At 71.9% G+C, this 17,118-nt stretch overlaps 4 protein-coding genes across 5 annotated transcripts in view; 3 read left to right on the top strand and 1 right to left on the bottom strand.

The window, feature by feature from the left end:
• The first annotated feature begins 1,068 nt into the window (after positions 1-1,068).
• ZNF865 (zinc finger protein 865) lies at positions 1,069-4,756 on the top strand. Its single transcript, XM_067314329.1, has 2 exons — positions 1,069-1,136; positions 1,853-4,756. Exon 2 carries the CDS (start codon positions 1,861-1,863, stop codon positions 4,663-4,665), a length of 2,805 nt encoding a protein of 934 aa, XP_067170430.1. The 5' UTR covers positions 1,069-1,136; positions 1,853-1,860; the 3' UTR covers positions 4,666-4,756.
• Positions 4,757-8,984: 4,228 nt separating this feature from the next.
• On the bottom strand, positions 8,985-10,782 carry LOC136994920 (zinc finger protein 581-like). 2 transcript variants are annotated; one of them, XM_067314355.1, is made up of 2 exons: positions 10,682-10,782; positions 8,985-9,602 (listed from the first exon to the last, which is right to left on the bottom strand). In XM_067314355.1, exons 1-2 carry the CDS (start codon positions 10,723-10,725, stop codon positions 9,029-9,031), a joined length of 618 nt encoding a protein of 205 aa, XP_067170456.1. In that variant the 5' UTR covers positions 10,726-10,782; the 3' UTR covers positions 8,985-9,028. The 2 variants fall into 2 exon arrangements, with proteins under 2 accessions (XP_067170456.1, XP_067170457.1); XM_067314356.1 differs by having other exon boundaries at positions 8,985-9,599.
• Positions 10,783-12,060: 1,278 nt separating this feature from the next.
• Positions 12,061-17,118, top strand: part of CCDC106 (coiled-coil domain containing 106) — a 6,110-nt gene continuing 1,052 nt past the window's right edge. Inside the window, 7 exon segments of the mRNA XM_067314288.1 lie at positions 12,061-12,137; positions 12,291-12,381; positions 12,496-12,603; positions 13,039-13,200; positions 13,919-14,005; positions 14,008-14,109; positions 16,987-17,118. Of these exon segments, the coding sequence (XP_067170389.1) occupies positions 12,126-12,137; positions 12,291-12,381; positions 12,496-12,603; positions 13,039-13,200; positions 13,919-14,005; positions 14,008-14,109; positions 16,987-17,118 (694 nt within the window). The 5' untranslated portion in view covers positions 12,061-12,125.
• Positions 15,306-17,118, top strand: part of LOC136994914 (nitric oxide synthase-interacting protein-like) — a 76,926-nt gene continuing 75,113 nt past the window's right edge. The window contains 1 exon segment of the mRNA XM_067314339.1: positions 15,306-15,313. The gene's annotated coding sequence lies outside the window, so the exon portion shown is untranslated.

Below are 17,118 nucleotides of genomic sequence, written 5' to 3'. Positions count from 1 at the left end.
CGCCATGGCGGCCATCTTTAGTGTGGGCACCGAGCAAAGGGCGCCATGTTGGGTGCGGGCAGGTGGTTGCTTGTGGGGGGGGGCTTGGACACCATCTTTGTTGTGGGCAGGGGGCCCTCTCACCCCAGGCCCCCCCCCCGAGCGCCATCTTGGGTGTGGGCAGCCCCCCCCCCCCCCTCAGAGCGGTGCCATCTTGTCTGGGGCGGCCCCATCTTGGCGGGCGCCGCCGGTGCCATCTTGGCAGTGGGGGGAGGGGGGAGGGCGGCGGCCATGCCAGGAGGCCGCCGGCGCCATCTTGAGTGTGGGCAGGGCCTGCGGCAGCCGCCGCTCCGGGGCCCATTTTGAGAAAGGGCGGTGGCAGAGAGGCGCCATCTTGGCTGTGGGGAGGGGGAAGGAGGGCAGGGCGGCGCCATCTTTACTGTGGGCAAAGGGGATTTTACCCCCTCTCCTGGGGGTGGGGGGGACGCCGCGGCCCCCAAACGAGGGTCTGGCTCGTTGACGAGGGGGCCTCGACCTGCAATTAGCTCGTCCCTTCGCCCTTGGGGGGCAAAACCCAGGGCGGGGGGGGAGCTTGTGGGGCAGAGCCCGGACACCTGGGCCCCTTGTTGCTGGGGGGGGGGGGGAGTGGGGCCTGCCCGGACGCCTGGGCCCCTTGTGGGGGGGGGGGGGAGTGGGGCCTGCCTGGACGCCTGGGCCCCTTGTGTTGGGGGGGGTGAGCAGGGGCCCGGACGCCTGGGCCCCTTGTGTTGGGGGGGGTGAGCGGGACCCGGACGCCTGGGCCCCTGTCGAGCGAGGGAGGAGTGCAGAGCAGGCGCAAAGGCCTCTGGGAAGGCGGCGGCGTCTCCCCCCCCTCCATCCCCATCACGTGGGGGGGCCGGCCGGGCCAGGGGGTTCCGGCTCCGGCTGCGGCTCCGGCTGCGGCTCCGGCTCGGCGGGGGGAGTCGCTTCCGGCCAGGCCCGTCGGCGCGGGGGCTCCAGGGCGGCCCCGGCAGAGCCCCCCCGGCCCCCCCCCTCCCGGGCTGCGCAGGGGGCCCAGGCGTCCGGGGGCCGCCGCCACCACTGCCCCCCCCCCCCCCGGCTCCGCGGACAGACAGACGGACGGACGGACGCTCCCGGACCCAGCGTCACCCAGCGAGGTGAGTGCGTCCGTCTGTCCCGTTCCCCCCCCCCACGGTCCCGGGGTCCCCCCAGGTCCCCCCAGGCAGGGCCTGACCCCCCCCCCAGTGCCCCAAATCCCCTCCCGCCACGATTCGCCCCCAAATTACCCCCCCCAGGGTGAGGGGACCCCGAAATTGCCCCCCCCAGGGCAAGCACAGCCCCATAACCAGCCCCCCCCAGGGCAAGGGGACCCCCATAACCCCCCCAAAGCGAGGGGACCCCCCCAGCCCAGCCCTATCCAGAGCCATGGACCCCCCCAGCTGCTTTTAACCCCCAAATTACCCCCCCAAGGGCAAGGGGACCCCCCAAAACAGCCCCATCCAGACCCATGGACCCCCCGGGCCCCTTTATCCCCCAAATTAACCCCCCCCAGGGAAAAGGGACCCCCCAAAATCACCCTTCCAGGGTAAGGAGACCCCCAAAATCACCCCCTCAGGGCGAGGAGACCCCCATAACCCCCCCCCAAAGCAAGGGGACCCCCCAAACCCAGCCCCATCCAGAGCCATGGACCCCCCCGGCCACCTTATCCCCCCAAATTACCCCCCCCAGGGCAAGAAGACCCCCAAAATTACCTCTTCCAGGGCGAGGAGACCCCCCAAAATCCCCCCGCCAAGGGCAAAGGGACCCCCATAACCCCCCCCCCCAAATCCCCCCACCCCCCGGTCTCACCCGTGCTCTTCCCCCCCCCCCCCAGGGCCGGCGATGGAGGCCAACGTGAGCGACGAGAGCGTCCACTTCCAGAGCTATCCCTTCGACTTCCTGGAGTTCCTCAACCACCAGCGCTTCGAGGCGCCCGAGCCCTACGGCCACGAGCACCCCAAGGCGCCGCCGGGGCCCGGCTGCCCCCCGGCGCCCTTCGAGTACCCGCCGGCGCCCGCCGCCGCCGCTGCCCCCCCCTTCGAGCGCCCCGCCAAGCACAAGGACTTCAAGGCGGAAGGTCCTTCGCCCTCCGCGTCCTCCTCCTCCTCGTCGTCGTCGTCGTCATCGTCATCGGTGGTGGCGGCGAAGAAGGCCGAGCCGGCGGCCCCGCCGTACCCCGTGGTGCCCCCCGGGCAGCCACTCTTCGACGCCGCCGCCTTCAGCCCGCCCCAGTGGGGCATCGTGGACCTCTCCAGCCACCAGCACCTCTTCGGCGGCCTCAAGCGCGGGGTGGCCGCGGCGGCCGCGGTGCCACCGCCGCCGCCGCCACCACCGGTGCCACCACCACCGGTACCGCCACCGCCGCCAGCGCCCGGCGAGGCGCCTGCGTGCAAGGAGGAGAAGGGCTACTTCCGCCGGCTGAAGTACTTCATGGAGCGGCGCTTCCCCTGCGGCGTGTGCCACAAGTCCTTCAAGCAGTCGTCCCACCTGGTGCAGCACATGCTGGTGCACACGGGCGAGCGGCCCTACGAGTGCGCCACGTGCGGCCGCACCTACAACCACGTCTCCAGCCTCATCCGCCACCGCCGCTGCCACAAGGACGCCGCCGAGGCGGCCAACGCCAACGCCAACAACAGCGGCAGCAGCAGCAGCAGCAACGCCGTCCCCGCTGCTGGGACCTCCAGCACGGTGGTGGCCACCACGGCGGCTCCAGCGGTGCCTCCACCACCTCCGCCGCCGCCGCCGCCGCCGGAAGGTCCCTTCACCTGCTCGCTCTGCTGGAAGGTCTTCAAGAAGCCGAGCCACCTGCACCAGCACCAGATCATCCACACGGGCGAGAAGCCCTTCAGCTGCTCCGTGTGCGAGAAGAGCTTCAACCGGCGCGAGAGCCTCAAGCGGCACGTGAAGACCCACTCGGCGCTGCTGCGGGTGCCGTGCGCCGTGTGCGGCAAGGAGTTCCGCGACGCCGCCTACCTGCTGCGGCACCAGGCCGCCCACGCCGGGCCCCGGCCCCACTACAAGTGCGAGGTGTGCGGCAAAGCCTACGCCGCCCCGCAGAGCCTGCTGCGGCACCGCCAGGTCCACGCCGGCGCCAAGCCGCCCGCCGCCGCCGCCGCCAGCGCCGCTTATCCCGGCCCTTTCCTGGTGCCGGCGGACGGGCCGGCGCCGGAGGGAGACCCCAAGGTGGGTTTCGGCGCCGGCGCCGGCCTCCTGGGCGCCCACCCGCTGCTGCTGGGCGGCGGGAAGAGCTTCTGCTGCGGCATCTGCGGCCGGGGCTTCGGGCGCCGGGAGACGCTGAAGCGGCACGAGCGGATCCACACGGGCGAGAAGCCGCACCAGTGCGCCGTGTGCGGCAAGCGCTTCCGCGAGTCCTTCCACCTCTCCAAGCACCACGTGGTGCACACGCGCGAGCGGCCCTACAAGTGCGACCTCTGCGGCAAGGTCTTCGGCTACCCGCAGAGCCTCACGCGGCACAAGCAGATCCACCGCCTGCCGCTGCCCTGCGGCCTCGGCGGCCCCGGCGTCCTGGCGGGACCTGCGGCGGCGGCGGCGTCTCCGGCCGGCGGCGGCGGCATCGGCGTTGCCGAGCCGGGCTACGGCTGCGGCGAGTGCGGCGAGCGCTTCCCCGACCTCTTCCACGCCATGAACCACAAGGAGGCCCACATGGCCGAGAAGCCGTACGCCTGCGACGCCTGCGGCAAGGCCTTCGGCTTCATCGAGAACCTCATGTGGCACAAGCTGGTGCACCAGGCCGCCCCCGAGCGCCTGCCGCCGCCGCCGCCGCCGCTGCCGCCGGACGCCGCCGCCGCCGCCGCGGGGCCGCCGTCCGCCGAGGAGCACCCGGTGGTGCCGAGCGGGGAGCGTTTCAGCTGCGGCACCTGCGGGCAGAGCTTCAAGCACTTCCTGGGGCTGGTGACGCACAAGTACGTGCACCTGGTGCGGCGGACGCTGGCGTGCGGCGTGTGCGGGCAGAGCTTCGCCGGCGCCTACGACCTGCTGCTGCACCGCCGCAGCCACCGGCAGAAGCGCGGCTTCAGCTGCTCCGTGTGCGGCAAGCGGTTCTGGGAGGCGGCGCTGCTCATGCGCCACCAGCGGTGCCACACCGAGGAGCGGCCCTACCGCTGCGCCGTCTGCGGCCGCGGCTTCCTGCGCTCCTGGTACCTGCGGCAGCACAAGGTGGTGCACACCGGCGAGCGGGCCTACAAGTGCGCCCTGTGCAACAAGCGCTTCGCCCAGTCCTCCAGCCTGGCCGAGCACCAGCGCCTGCACGTGGTGGCCCGGCCCCAGCGCTGCCAGACCTGCGGCAAGACCTTCCGCTACCGCTCCAACCTGCTGGAGCACCAGCGGGTCCACCTGGGCGAGAAGGTCTACCGCTGCGACCTCTGCGGCAAGAGCTTCTTCTACCTGTCCTCCATCCTGCGGCACCAGCGCTCGCACGACGCCCGCCGCGACCTGCGCTGCGCCGCCTGCCTCAAGCTCTTCAAGGACCCCAAGTACTTCAGCAAGCACCTGCAGACCCACCAGGGCGGGCGGCCCTTCAAGTGCAGCACCTGCGGCGAGGCCTTCCGCAACACCTACGGCCTCAAGAAGCACCGGCACGGCCACAAGCTGGAGCGGCTCGCCGCCCTGGCGCACAAGGACCCCTAGGACGCCGCGCGCCGCCGGCCTCCCGCCGCCGCCGCGCCGCCGCTGGGGTCTCCCGGGCGGGCGAGCGTGGACGGGGCACGGACACGGTGGCGGCGGGCGCCGCGGCGCGGCTCGGCGCCGCTCGGCACGGTGCAACACGGCTCGGCGTGGTGCGGCGCCCCTCGGCATGGTGCAACGCAGCTCGGCGCCTCTCGGCACGCCGCAGCGCGGTGCAACGCACCTCGGCACGGCTTGGCGTGGCGCGGCATGGCCCAACGCTGCTCAGCACGCTGCGACACAGCTCGGCATGATGCAACACACCTCGGCACGGTGCAACACAGCTTGGCACCCCTTGGCACAGCTCGGCATGGTGCAACGCACCTCGGCACAGCTCGGCATGGTGCAACGCAGCTCGGCACGGCTCGGCACGGTGCAGGACCCCTCGGCACGGTGCTACACACCTCGGCACAGTGCAACACGGCTCAGCACGGTGCAACACGGCTCGGCACGCTGCAGCACCCTTCGGCACGCTGCAACGCATCTCGGCACCCCTCGGCACGCTGCAGCACGGTGCAACACAGCTCGGCACGGCTCGGCGCGGTGCAACACGCCTCGGCACGGCTCGGCGCGGCGCAGCACGGCCCAACGCTGCTCGGCACGCTGCGACACAGCTCGGCACGGCGCAGGAGCGCTCGGCACAGCTCAGCAAGGTGCAGCGCGGCTCAGCGTGGTGCAGCAGACCTCAGCGAGGCTTGGCACGGTTTGGCACAGCGCAGCACAGCTCGGCACGGCACAGCATGCCTTGGCACGGTGCAGGAGCGCTCAGCACGGCACAGCACGGCTCGGCACGACTTGGCACGGTGCAGCACAGCTTGGCATGGCTCAGCACGCTGCAACGCACCTCGGCACGGTGCGGCGCGGCTCGGCACGGTGCGGCGCGGCTCGGCACGGTGCGGCACGGCTCGGCACGGTGCAGCGCGGCTCGGCACAGCTCGGCGCGGTGCAACACGGCTCAGCGCGGCGCAGGACGGCGCAGCACAGCTCGGCACGGCGCAGCGGCGCTCGACGCACTGCAGAAGGACGCGGCGGCGCTCGGCACGGCGCGGGACAGCTCGGCACGGTTCGGCGCCGCGCGGCGCGGTGCAAACGGACACGGCGCGGCTCGGCACGGTGCAGCCGGACACGCGGGAAACGCTTCCCCGGGACGACGGGAGCAGGCAGAGACGGACACATGGACTCTCCGCGGGGCCCCGACCAGCCCGGACGCCTGGGCCCCCTCCCCTCCCTGGCTCCCGCGGCGGCCCGGACGCCTGGGCCCCCTCGCCGGGCTGGGGCTCGGAGCCGCCGGGGCGGACGTTGGGGGCCGGGTGCAGCGGAGCCCCCGGCCCGCCGGGCCCCAGAGTTATTTTTTAACCCCGCAGATATATAAATAGAGGAGAATATAAATATATATATATGAGCTCTATATATAATGTACAGTTTTTGTAGCCCCCGCGCGGGCGAGGGGCGGCCGCGGGGCTGAGACCGGCCGCAGCTCGTCGCAGCGATGGCGGCGGCGGGTGGTTGGGGGGGGGGGGGGCCGCGTCCGGCGCTGTCGCGAAGCCGGTGCTGTACAGACGAAGCCGATATTAAACCGTGGATGCGACCGCGGCCCCCGTCTCCTTGCGGGCGCCGGCGGGGCGGCGGCGTTAGCTGGGGGGGGGCGGGGGGTTCGTTAGCGGGTCGCGTCACGGATGGGTTGGTCGTCGGGATCACGGGTGGCTGCTTTGGGCTCGTTAGTCAGGTGGATCGTGGGTGGGGGGGTTGGTTCGTTGGCTGGTTGGATCATGGGTGGGTTGGTTGATAGGTTGGTTGGATCATGGGTGGGTTGGCTGGTGGGTTCATTAGTTGGGTGCATTGTGGGTGGGTTCGTTGGTTGGTGGGTTCGTTGGTTGCATCATGGGTGGGTTGGTTGGACTGTGGGTGGGTGGGTTGGTTAGTTGGGTGGATCATGGGTGGGGGGGGTTCGTTAGCTGGTGGGTTCGTTAGCTGTTTGCATCATGGCTGGGTTGGTTGATGGCCTCATTGGTTGCATCATGGGTGGGTGGGTTGGGTCATGGGTGCGTTGATGGGGTGGTTGGATCATGGGTGGGTTGGTTGGTTGGTTGGATCATGGGTTGGTTGGTTGGGTCACGGTTGGGTTGATGAGTTGGTTGGATCACGGGTGGGTTAGTTGGATCATGGGTTGGTGGGTTGGTTGGATCATGGGTGGGTTGGTTGGATCATGGGTGGGTTGGTTGGTTGGTTGGATCACGGGTTGGTTGGATCACAGGTGGGTTGGTTGGTTGGATCATGGTAGGTTGGTTGGTTGGATCACGGGTGGGTTGGTTGGTTGGGTCACGGGCAGGTTGGCTGGTTGGTTGGATCACGGGTTGGTTGGCTGGTTGGTTGGTTGGATCATGGGTGGGTTGGTTGGATCACAGGTGGGTTAGTTGGTTGGTTGGATCACGGGTGGGTTGGTTGGTTGGTTGGATCATGGGTGGGTTGGTTGGTTGGTTGGATCACGGGTGGGTTGGTTGGTTGGTTGGATCACGGGTGGGTTGGTTGGTTGGTTGGATCATGGGTGGGTTGATGGGTTGGTTGTATCATGGGTGGGTTGGTTGGTTGGTTGGTTGGATCACGGGTGGGTTAGTTGGTTGGTTGGATCACGGGTGGGTTAGTTGGTTGGTTGGATCATGGGTGGGTTGGTTGGATCACAGGTGGGTTAGTTGGTTGGTTGGATCACGGGTGGGTTGGTTGCATCACGGCCAGGTCGGCAGCGGGTTGGTTCCTGGCTCAGCTTGCGGGCGACCTGATTGGGCGCTGGTTGGTCGGGAAGCTGCTGGTTGGTCGGTTCGGGGGCCGGGTTGTGGGTCGGTCTGCAGGGAGGTGGGTTGGTTGGGGGGTTCCTGGGGGGGTCGGTCGACGGTTGTTGGGTCGGTCGATGGTCGGTGGTGGGTTGTCGTCAGCCAGCGACGCGGCGGGTGAACGCGGCCGGGGGGGGGGGGGGGGTTGGTCCCGATTCGGCCCCGCGTGTTCCCCCCGTCCCCCCCCCCCAAAATAAGGCACTGGGAGAGCAAAGAAAAAACAAAAAAGAGCATTTTTAATAATAATTAAAAAAAACCAAATCGGGGGCTGTGGGGGGGGCGGGCGAGTCCCGCGGGGGGGACACTGGGTTGCACCAACGACGCCGTTGCTCCATGCACGAGCCCCGTGGCCACCGTCCCTCTGCGTCCCTTGACCCAACGACGCCGTTGCTCCATGCACGAGCCCCGTGGCCACCGTCCCTCCGCGTCCCTTGACCCAACACCACCACTGCTCCATGCACAAGCCCCGTGGCCACTGTCCCTCCGCGTCCCTTGACCCAACGACGCCGTTGCTCCATGCACGAGCCCCGTGGCCACCGTCCCTCCGCGTCCCTTGACCCAACGACGCCGTTGCTCCATGCACGAGCCCCGTGGCCACCGTCCCTCCGCGTCCCTTGACCCAACGACGCCGTTGCTCCATGCACGAGCCCCGTGGCCACCGTCCCTCCGCGTCCCTTGACCCAACGACGCCGTTGCTCCATGCACGAGCCCCGTGGCCACCGTCCCTCCGCGTCCCTTGACCCAACGACGCCGTTGCTCCATGCACGAGCCCCGTGGCCACCGTCCCTCCGCGTCCCTTGACCCAACGACGCCGTTGCTCCATGCACGAGCCCCGTGGCCACCGTCCCTCCGCGTCCCTTGACCCAACGACGCCGTTGCTCCATGCACGAGCCCCGTGGCCACCGTCCCTCCGCGTCCCTTGACCCAACGACGCCGTTGCTCCATGCACGAGCCCCATGGCCACCGTCCCTCCGCGTCCCTTGACCCAACGACGCCGTTGCTCCATGCACGAGCCCCGTGGCCACCGTCCCTCTGTGTTCCTTGACCCAACACCACCACTGCTCCATGCACGAGCCCCGTGGCCACTGTCCCTCCATGTTTCTTGACCCAACGACACCGTTGCTCCATGCACGAGCCCCGTGGCCACCGTCCCTCCGCGTCCCTTGACCCAACGACGCCGTTGCTCCATGCACGAGCCCCGTGGCCACCATCCCTCTGTGTTTCTTGACCCAACGACGCCGTTGCTCCACGCACGAGCCCTGTGGTCCCTGTCCCTCCGTGTCCCTTGACCCAACAACGCCGTTGCTCCATGCAAGAGCCCTGTGGCCACTGTCCCTCCACGTCCCCGGCCCCGAGGGCATCACCGCTCCATGCGCGAGCCCCGTGGCCCCCGTCCCTCCACGTCCCCGGCCCCGAGGGCGTCACCGCTCCGTGCACGAGCCCCGGTGCCCCCCGTCGCCGCGGCCGCCCCGCGCGTGGCGCTGCGCGCGAGCGAGCCCTCAGGGCGCGGGGGCCCGGGGCAGGTGCTTGCGGCGGACGTGCCGCTGGAGGGTGTTGCGCTCGCCGAAGCGCAGGTGGCAGTGGGCGCACTGGAAGGGGCGCTCGCCCGTGTGCACCCGCTGGTGGTGGGCCAGCTCGCCCGAGTCCCGGAAGCGGCGCGGGCAGAGGGGGCAGGCGTGGGGCTTGCGCCCGGCGTGGGTGTACTTGTGGCGCTCCAGGTGCGAGGTGCGCTTGAAGGCCTTGCCGCAGGCCCGGCACACGTGGGGCTTGTGCTCCGAGTGCGTGATGCTGTGGCGCTGCAGGTAGGAGAGGTACTCGAAGGAGCGGCCGCACACGGGGCAGCAGAAGACGCGCCGCAGCGCCCCGGGGCCGCCCGGCTCCGCCACCAGCACCGTGTAGGGCAGCCCCTGGCTGTCGATGAGCAGGTAGCGGCCGCCCCCCGCCGCCGCCGCCTCGGGGCTGCCGCCGCGCTCCGGGGGCGCCGGGGAGGCGCCGGGGGGCTCCGTGGTGGCGGCGGCGGCGGCGGTGGGGGGCGGCGGCGGATCCATGGGGCGCCCCGAGGTCTCAGCGCTGCTGCGGGAGGAGAGGGGTTAGGGGGCGGCCCGGACGCCTGGGCCCCCTCATGGGGGAAGGTCCCGGACGCCTGGGCCCCCTCATGGGGGGAGTCCCGGATGCCTGGGCCCCCACCCCACCTGGGTTCCCCCCTCCCCCAGGGATGGGGACGTATAGGGGGTCCCGGACACCTGGGTCCCTTCTCTGCCCAGCATGGGGAAGAGGCAGATGGGGGGGAGTCCTGGACGCCTGGGCCCCCTCCCTGTCGTGACGGGGGAGCCGATCTAGGGGTCCCGGACGCCTGGGCCCCCTCATGGGGGGAGTCCCGGACACCTGGGCCCCAACCCGACCTGGGTTCCCACCTCTCCCAGGGATGGGGACACACAGGGGGTCCCGGATGCCTGGGCCCCCTCCCTGTTGTGACAGGGGAGCTGATCTGGGGGTCCCGGACACCTGGGCCCCCTCCCTGTCATGACGGGGGAGCCGATCTAGGGGTCCTGGATGTCTCGGCCCCCTCATGGGGGGAGTCCCGGACACCTGGGCCCCAACCCGACCTGGGTTCCCCCCTCTCCCAGGGATGGGGACGTATAGGGGGTCCCGGACGCCTGGACCCCCTCCCTGTCATGACGGGGGAGCCGATCTAGGGGTCCCGGACGCCTGGGCCCCAACCCGACCTGGGTTCCCCCCTCTCCCAGGGATGGGGACACACAGGGGGTCCTGGACACCTGGATCCCCTCTCTGCCCAGGATGAGGAGGAGGTGGATGGGGGGGTCCCGGACGCCTGGGCCCCCTCCCTGCTGTGACAGGGGAGCTGATCTGGGGGTCCCGGACGCCTGGGCCCCCTCCCTGTCGTGACGGGGAGCCGATCTAGGGGTCCCGGACGCCTGGGCCCCAACCCGACCTGGGTTCCCCCCTCTCCCAGGGATGGGGACACACAGGGGGTCCTGGACACCTGGATCCCCTCTCTGCCCAGGATGAGGAGGAGGTGGATGGGGGGGTCCCGGACGCCTGGGCCCCCTCCCTGCCCGGGGAGGGGGGGGGGGGTGTTCAGGTCCGGGGCTGCCGCCGGACGCCTGGGCCCCGCCGCGGCGCCCGGTTACCTGCGGGCGGCTCCGCGCCCCGGCTCCCATCTCTGGACCTTCATGGGCTCGGGCGGGCGCCTCGGCGCATGGCGCGGCGGCGGCGGCGGCGGCGGCGTTGGGGGCCGGGGCCGGGGCCGGGGCCGGGGCCGGGGCGGCGGCGGCGGCGTCTCGGCCGCGCTAGGCCTCGCTCCGCGCCGGGGGGAGGCTCCGGCGGCGGCGCCGCGGCAGCAGCAGCAGCATCGGCCCCGGCGGCGCCGCGGCCCGGTGGCGGGTCGCGGTCGCGGGTCCCGGCGGCGGCGGCTCGGGCCGCGCTGGGGGCTCAGGGCAGGCGGCGGCGGCGGCGGCGGCCGGGGGGCAGCGCCATGGGCGCGGCGGGGCCTGGCGCGGCGGCCGCCTCCGTCCGGCGTCGCCCCGCGGCCCGCGCCGGTGTCGCAGCGTTTGGAGCCCGGATGGAAACGGCGCCCCGCGCCCGCCGCCACGCGGGGGGCCCAGGCGTCCGAGGGGCCCAGGCGTCCGGGGCGACCCCGCCGCCACACGGGGGGCCCAGGCGTCCGAGGGGCCCAGGCGTCCGGGGCGACCCCGCTGTCACCAATGAGGCCCAGGCGTCCGGGGACCCTGGCGCACCCCACGGGCCCCGCTGCCCCCCCCCCCCCCCCCCGCCGCGCACGGAGGTGCCCGTGGGGCCGGGAAGGACCCAGGAGTCCTGCAGGCGCCAGGGCCCCGCGTGGGGCAGCAGCGGGGCTGGACACCCCCCACACACACCCACACACACCTTAACTGCGAACCCAGGCGTCCGGGTCGCCCCCCCCCACACACACACCCGGGGCCCGGGCGCCCCCGCCCTCCCCGCGCCGTGTCTCTGCGCGCTGCTGCTGCGTGGGCGCGTGAACACGCGTGTGCGTGTCTGCACGGGCGCAGCCCCGGTGCGTGCACAAGAGCACGGCTGTAGCTGCGTATAGATGTGTAAATACGTGTATATATGTGCATATATGTGTATATATGCGTGTGAGTGCGCGCCCACGCGCTGCTCCCCCCCGTGCACACGCCTGCGCGTGGAAACCCCACGTCCACCCGTGGCTGCGGAGCCCGGCACTTTTGCGACGCTCCCTAACTACCCCCCCCCCCCCCCGCCGCTCCCGCCCAGCGGCTCTTCGCCCGCGGCGGCGCTGCGGAAATGATCCCCGGTCCCTGGCGGCGCGTGGGGGCGGGCGGGCGGGCGGGCGGGCGGCAAGGGAGCGTCGGGAAAGAGCCGCCCCCGGCGGGGGGAGAAAAACGGGCGGGGGCGGAGAAGGGAAGGAGGGATGGGAGGAGGGATGGAAAGAGGGATGAGGGGAGGGATGGAGGAATGAGGGGAGGGATGAGGGGAGGGGGCGGAGGCCCCGGTGCCCGCGCCCCCCCCTTCGCCGCCGCTCCCCGCCGACTCTTTGCAGACGGTCCCTGGCCGGGCGGCGGCGCCGGGCGGATGCGGAGCGGGGTGAGCGCCGGCACCGGCGGCGGGGGGGGGGGGGGGGCGGCTTTGGGGGGGGGGTCCCCGTTTTGGGGGGATTCCCCGGGTTTTGGGCGAGGGGGGGCCGGTGCCTCGGCGGCCCGGTGACCCCCCCCTCTCCCCCTCCACCTCCGCCCGCAGCGTCCCGCCGAGGTGCCCGGAGGCAGCGCGGGGGCCGGGGGGGCCCGGGCCGCCCCCGCCATGAGCGACCGCGGCGGCCGCCGCCGAGCCGGTACCGGGGATGGGGGGGGCGGAGGGGGCCCGGGGGGGGGGAGTGTCGGGGTGCCGGTGACACCCCCCCCCGCCCATCTGTCTGTCTGTCCATCCGTCCGTCCGTCCCCCGCAGTGAAGAAGGACGAGGAGCCCTTCGAGATCGCCATCCCCTTCGAGGAGCCCCCCCACATCGAGCCGCAGATCTTCTACAGCCTCAGCCCCCCCCAGAGCAACTTCGAAGGTGGGGGGGGGGCGCCCGGACGCCTGGGCCCCTCGGGGTTGGGGGGGGGTGGAGGGGGCGCCCGGACGCCTGGGCCCCTGGGGACTGTGGGGGGCGGCCCAGACGCCTGGGTCCCTGGGGGGGCGTGGGGCTCCCGGACGCCTGGGCCCTGGGGGGTGTGGGCCCCCGGACGCCTGGTCCCCCGGATGCCTGGGTCCCTGGGGGGTGTGGGCCCCTGGACGCCTGGTCCCCCGGATGCCTGGGTCCCTGGGGGGGCGTGGGCCCCCTGGACGCCTGGGCCCTGGGGGGCGTGGGCCCCCCGGACGCCTGGGCCCCTGGGAGGTGTGGACCCCCGGACGCCTGGGCCCCCGGACGCCTGGGCCCTGGGGGGTGTGGGTCCCCGGACGCCTGGTCCACCGGACGCCTGGGCCCCCGGCGCCGACGCCCGCCGCGCAGAGGGGCCGGAGCCGGGGCCGGCGGGCAGCGTGAAGGCGCAGCTGCACATGGCCCTGGAGCGCAACGCCTGGCTGCAGAAGCGCATCGAGGACCTGGAGGAGGAGCGCGACTTCCTGCGCTGCCAGCTCGACAAGTTCATCTCCAGCGCCCGCGGCGACGCCGGTGAGCGCGGGGGGACGCGGGGACGCTCAGGGCAGGGGGACACGGCGGGACACGGGGGGACACGGGGGGACGCGGGGACGCTCAGGGCAGGGGGACACGGCGGGACACGGGGGGACGCAGGGGACGCGGGGACGCTCAGGGCAGGGGGACACGGGGGGACACAGGGGGGACACGGGGGGACGCGGGGACGCTCAGGGCAGGGGGACACGGCGGGACACGGGGGGACACGGGGGGACGCGGGGACACACAGGGCAGGGGGACACGGGGGGACACAGGGGGGACACGGGGGGACGCGGGGCACGTGGGGACGCTCAGGGCAGGGGGACACGGGGGGACACGGGGACACAGGGATTGGGGACATGGAGGGGACGTGGGGGGTCATGGGGGACACTTGGGGCGCAGGGACACGGGGACACGCATGGACATGGAGGACACAGGGACGCTCAGGGCAGGGGGACATGGTGGGACATGGCACAGGGATGCTCAGGGTTGGGTGACACAGGGGGACATGGGGACACAGGGGCATGCATGGATGCAGGGGACATGGGGACGCCGAGGGCGGGGGGACACGGGGACGCCATGGTGGGAGACGGCGACGTGCACGGATGCGGGGGAGACGGGGGGACGCAGGGACTTGGGGGGACACGGAGGGGACGCGCCCGGAGGCGGAGGGCGGGGGGACGCGGGGACATCGGGGCGCAGCGGTGGCTCCCCGCAGAGGAGCACGGCCGGGGCCGGCCGGGGCCGCGGGGCCGCGCCGAGGCCGCCGAGGCCACCGACAACGACAGCGTCGCCTCCTCGCTGGGCCCCCCTCCGAGGACGGCGCCGGCCACCGCAAGGGCCACCGGCCCCGCGGCCCCCTCGCCCGCCGCCGCCTCGCCAAGCCCAAGACCCGCGAGCGCCAGCGGGGTGAGACCGGCTGCGGCGGCACCCCGGACCCCGCGGGGACGCCGGGGACCCCCCGAAACCACCCGGGACCCCCGTGGGGACGCTGGGGACCCCCCGAAACCCCCCGGGACCCCCAAAATCCCCCTGGGACCCCTGTGGGGACATTGGGGACCCCCCCAACCCCCCCAGGACCCCCCAACCCCCCCGGGACCCCCGCAGGGACACTGGGGACCCCCCAAAAACCTTCTGGGACCCCCAAAACCTCCCCGGGACACCCCCGGGGACACCAGGGACCCCCAAAACCCCCTGGGACCCCCAACCCCCCCCCCCGGGATACCCGCAGGGGCGCTGGGGACCCCCCGAAACCCCTGGGACCCCCAAAATCCCCCTGGGACCCCCACGGGGACACCAGGGACCCCCCAAAACCCCCTGGGACCCCCAACCCCCCCCCCCGGGAGACCCCCGGGGACACCAGGGACCCCCCAAAACCTCCTGGGACCCCCAACCCCCCCCGGGACACCCGCAGGGGCGCCGGGGACCCCGAAACCACCTGGGACCCCCAAAACCTCCCTGGGAGACCCACGGGGACACTGGGGACCCCCCGAAACCCCCCCAGCCCCCCCAACCCCCCCCGGGAGACCCACGGGGACACCAGGGACCCCCCAAAACCTTCTGGGACCCCCAACCCCCCCCCCCGGAACACCCGCAGGGGCGCCGGGGACCCCAAAACCCCCTGGGACCCCCGTGGGGACATTGGGGACCCCCCGAAACCACCTGGGACCCCCAAAACCTCCCCGGGACACCCACGGGGACACCAGGGACCCCCCAAAACCCCCTGGAATCCCCACAGGGGCGCCGGGGACCCCCCAACCCCCCCCAGGACCCCCACAGAGACACAGGGGACCCCCCCAAAACCCCCGCAGGGACACCAGGGACCCCAAAACCCCAGAGGGACACTGGGGACCCCCAAAACCCCCCCGGGACTCTCAACCCCCCCCAGGACCCCCACGGGGACACTGGGGACCCCACAAACCCCCTGGGACCACGGGGACCCCCCTGGGGACACCAGGACCCCCCTGGGGACACCGGGACCCCCCAGATCCGCCCGGGCCCCCCCTGGGGACACCCCCCCCCCGGCGTCCCCCGGCCGTGACGGGGTCTCTCTCTCTCTCTCTCTTTCTCTCTGTCCCCCCCGCGTCCGTCTGTCCGTCCCCGTCCGTCCCCCACTGCCGTCCCCCGTCCGTGTCCCATCTGTGTCCCCATGTCCGTCCTTGTCCTTGTGTCCCCGTTCATGCCATCTGTCCCCGTGTCCCTTCTGCCCCTCTGTCTGTCCTCGGGTCCGTCCCGTCCCGTGTCCTCGTCCCCCTTCTGTCCATCCCCGTGTCCCCGTCCATCCCCCGGTGTCCGTCCCCGTGTCCACCCTGTCCCCGTGTCCCCGTCCGTCCCCTCGTGTCCCCGTCCCCCTTGTGTCCGTCCCTGTGTCCTCGCGTCCATCCTGTCCCCGTGTCCATCCCGTCCCCGTGTCCCCATCCATCCCCTGGTGTCTGCCATGTCCCCGTCCCCCTCGTGTCCACCCTGTCCCTGTGTCCCGGTCCATCCCCTGCTGTCCGTTGTGTCCCTGGCCATGCCCTCGGTGTCCACCCCGTCCCCGTGTCCATCCCGTCCCCGTGTCTGTCCTGTCCCCGTGTCCCCATCCATCCCCTGGTGTCCTTCCCGTCCCCACGTCCACCCCGTCCCCGTGTCCCCGTCCATCCCTGGTGTCCACCCTGTCCCTGCGTCCACCCCATCTCCATGTCCGTATCCATCCCTTGGTGTTCATCCCATCTCCATGTCCATCCCATGCCTGTGTCCATCCTGTTCCTATGTCCCCATCCGTCCCCGTGTCCATCCCATCCCCGTGTCCCCATCCATTCCCTGGTGTCCATCCCATTTCCGTGTCCATCTCATCCCCGCGTCCATCCCATCCCTGTGTCCACCCCATCTCCATATCCCCATCCATCCCTCGGTGTCCACCCTGTCCCCGTGTCCATCCCGTCCCCATGTCCACCCCGTCCCCGTGTCCCCATCCATGCTCTGGTGTCCATCCCATTTCCGTGTCCACCCTGTCCCTGTGTCCACCCCGTCCCCATGTCCATCCTGTCCCCGTGTCCCCGTCCATCCCCTGGTGCCCATCCCATTTCCGTGTCCACCCCGTCCCTGTGTCCACCGCGTCCCCATGTCCATCCTGTCCCCGTGTCCCCGTCCATCCCCTGGTGCCCATCCCATTTCCGTGTCCACCCTGTCCCTGTGTCCACCCCGTCCCCATGTCCATCCTGTCTCCATGTCCCCGTCCCTGCCCTCGGTGTCCACCCTGTCCCCGTGTCCATCCCATCTCCATGTCCATCCCGTCTCCATGTCCCCATCCATCCCCTGGTGTCCATCCCATCTCCATGTCCACCCCGTCCCCATGTCCATCCTGTCCCCGTGTCCCCGTCCATCCCCTGGTGTCCATCCCATCCCGATGTCCACCCCGTCCCTGTGTCCACCCCGTCCCCATGTCCATCCCAATCCCGGGGCCCCATCCATTCCCTGGTGTCCATCCCGTCCCTGTGTCCACCCCATCTCCATATCCCCATCCATCCCTTGGTGTCCACCCTGTCCCCACGTCCATCCAATCTCCATGTCCACCCCGTCCCCACGTCCCCATCCATCCCCTGGTGTCCATCCCATTTCCATGTCCACCCTGTCCCCGTGTCCACCCTGTCCCCATGTCCATCCTGTCTCCATGTCCCTGTCCATGCCCTTGGTGTCCACCCTGTCCCCGCGTCCATCCCATCTCCACGTCCACCCCGTCCCTGTGTCCCCGCGTCCCCGTCCGTCCATCCGTCGGTCCGCCCGCCCGCCCGCCCGGCGGCGCAGTGAAGGACGCCGACGGGGTGCTGTGCCGCTACAAGAAGATCCTGACGACGTTCCAGAAGCTGAAGAGCATGAGCCGGGCCTTCGAGCACCACCGCGTGGACCGCAACACGGTGGCGCTGACGACGCCCATCA

This window comes from Apteryx mantelli, chromosome 34 (genome assembly GCF_036417845.1).
Source record: "Apteryx mantelli isolate bAptMan1 chromosome 34, bAptMan1.hap1, whole genome shotgun sequence".
Taxonomy (NCBI): domain Eukaryota; kingdom Metazoa; phylum Chordata; class Aves; order Apterygiformes; family Apterygidae; genus Apteryx; species Apteryx mantelli.
The sequence above is the reverse complement of the archived record's forward strand: the minus strand, read 5'-3'. Positions and strand labels throughout refer to the sequence as shown.

What these genes read in the sequence shown, in the direction of transcription:
- LOC136994920 (XM_067314355.1), bottom strand. Translation starts at nt 10,725, where the DNA reads ATGAAGGTCCAGAGATGGGAGCCGGGGCGCGGAGCCGCCCGCAG. An exon ending in GGGCGCGGAGCCGCCCGCAG is followed by an intron (nt 9,603 to 10,681) that starts GTAACCGGGCGC and finishes CTCCTCCCGCAG; the next exon opens with CAGCGCTGAGACCTCGGGGC.
- ZNF865 (XM_067314329.1), top strand. Translation starts at nt 1,861, where the DNA reads ATGGAGGCCAACGTGAGCGACGAGAGCGTCCACTTCCAGAGCTATCCC.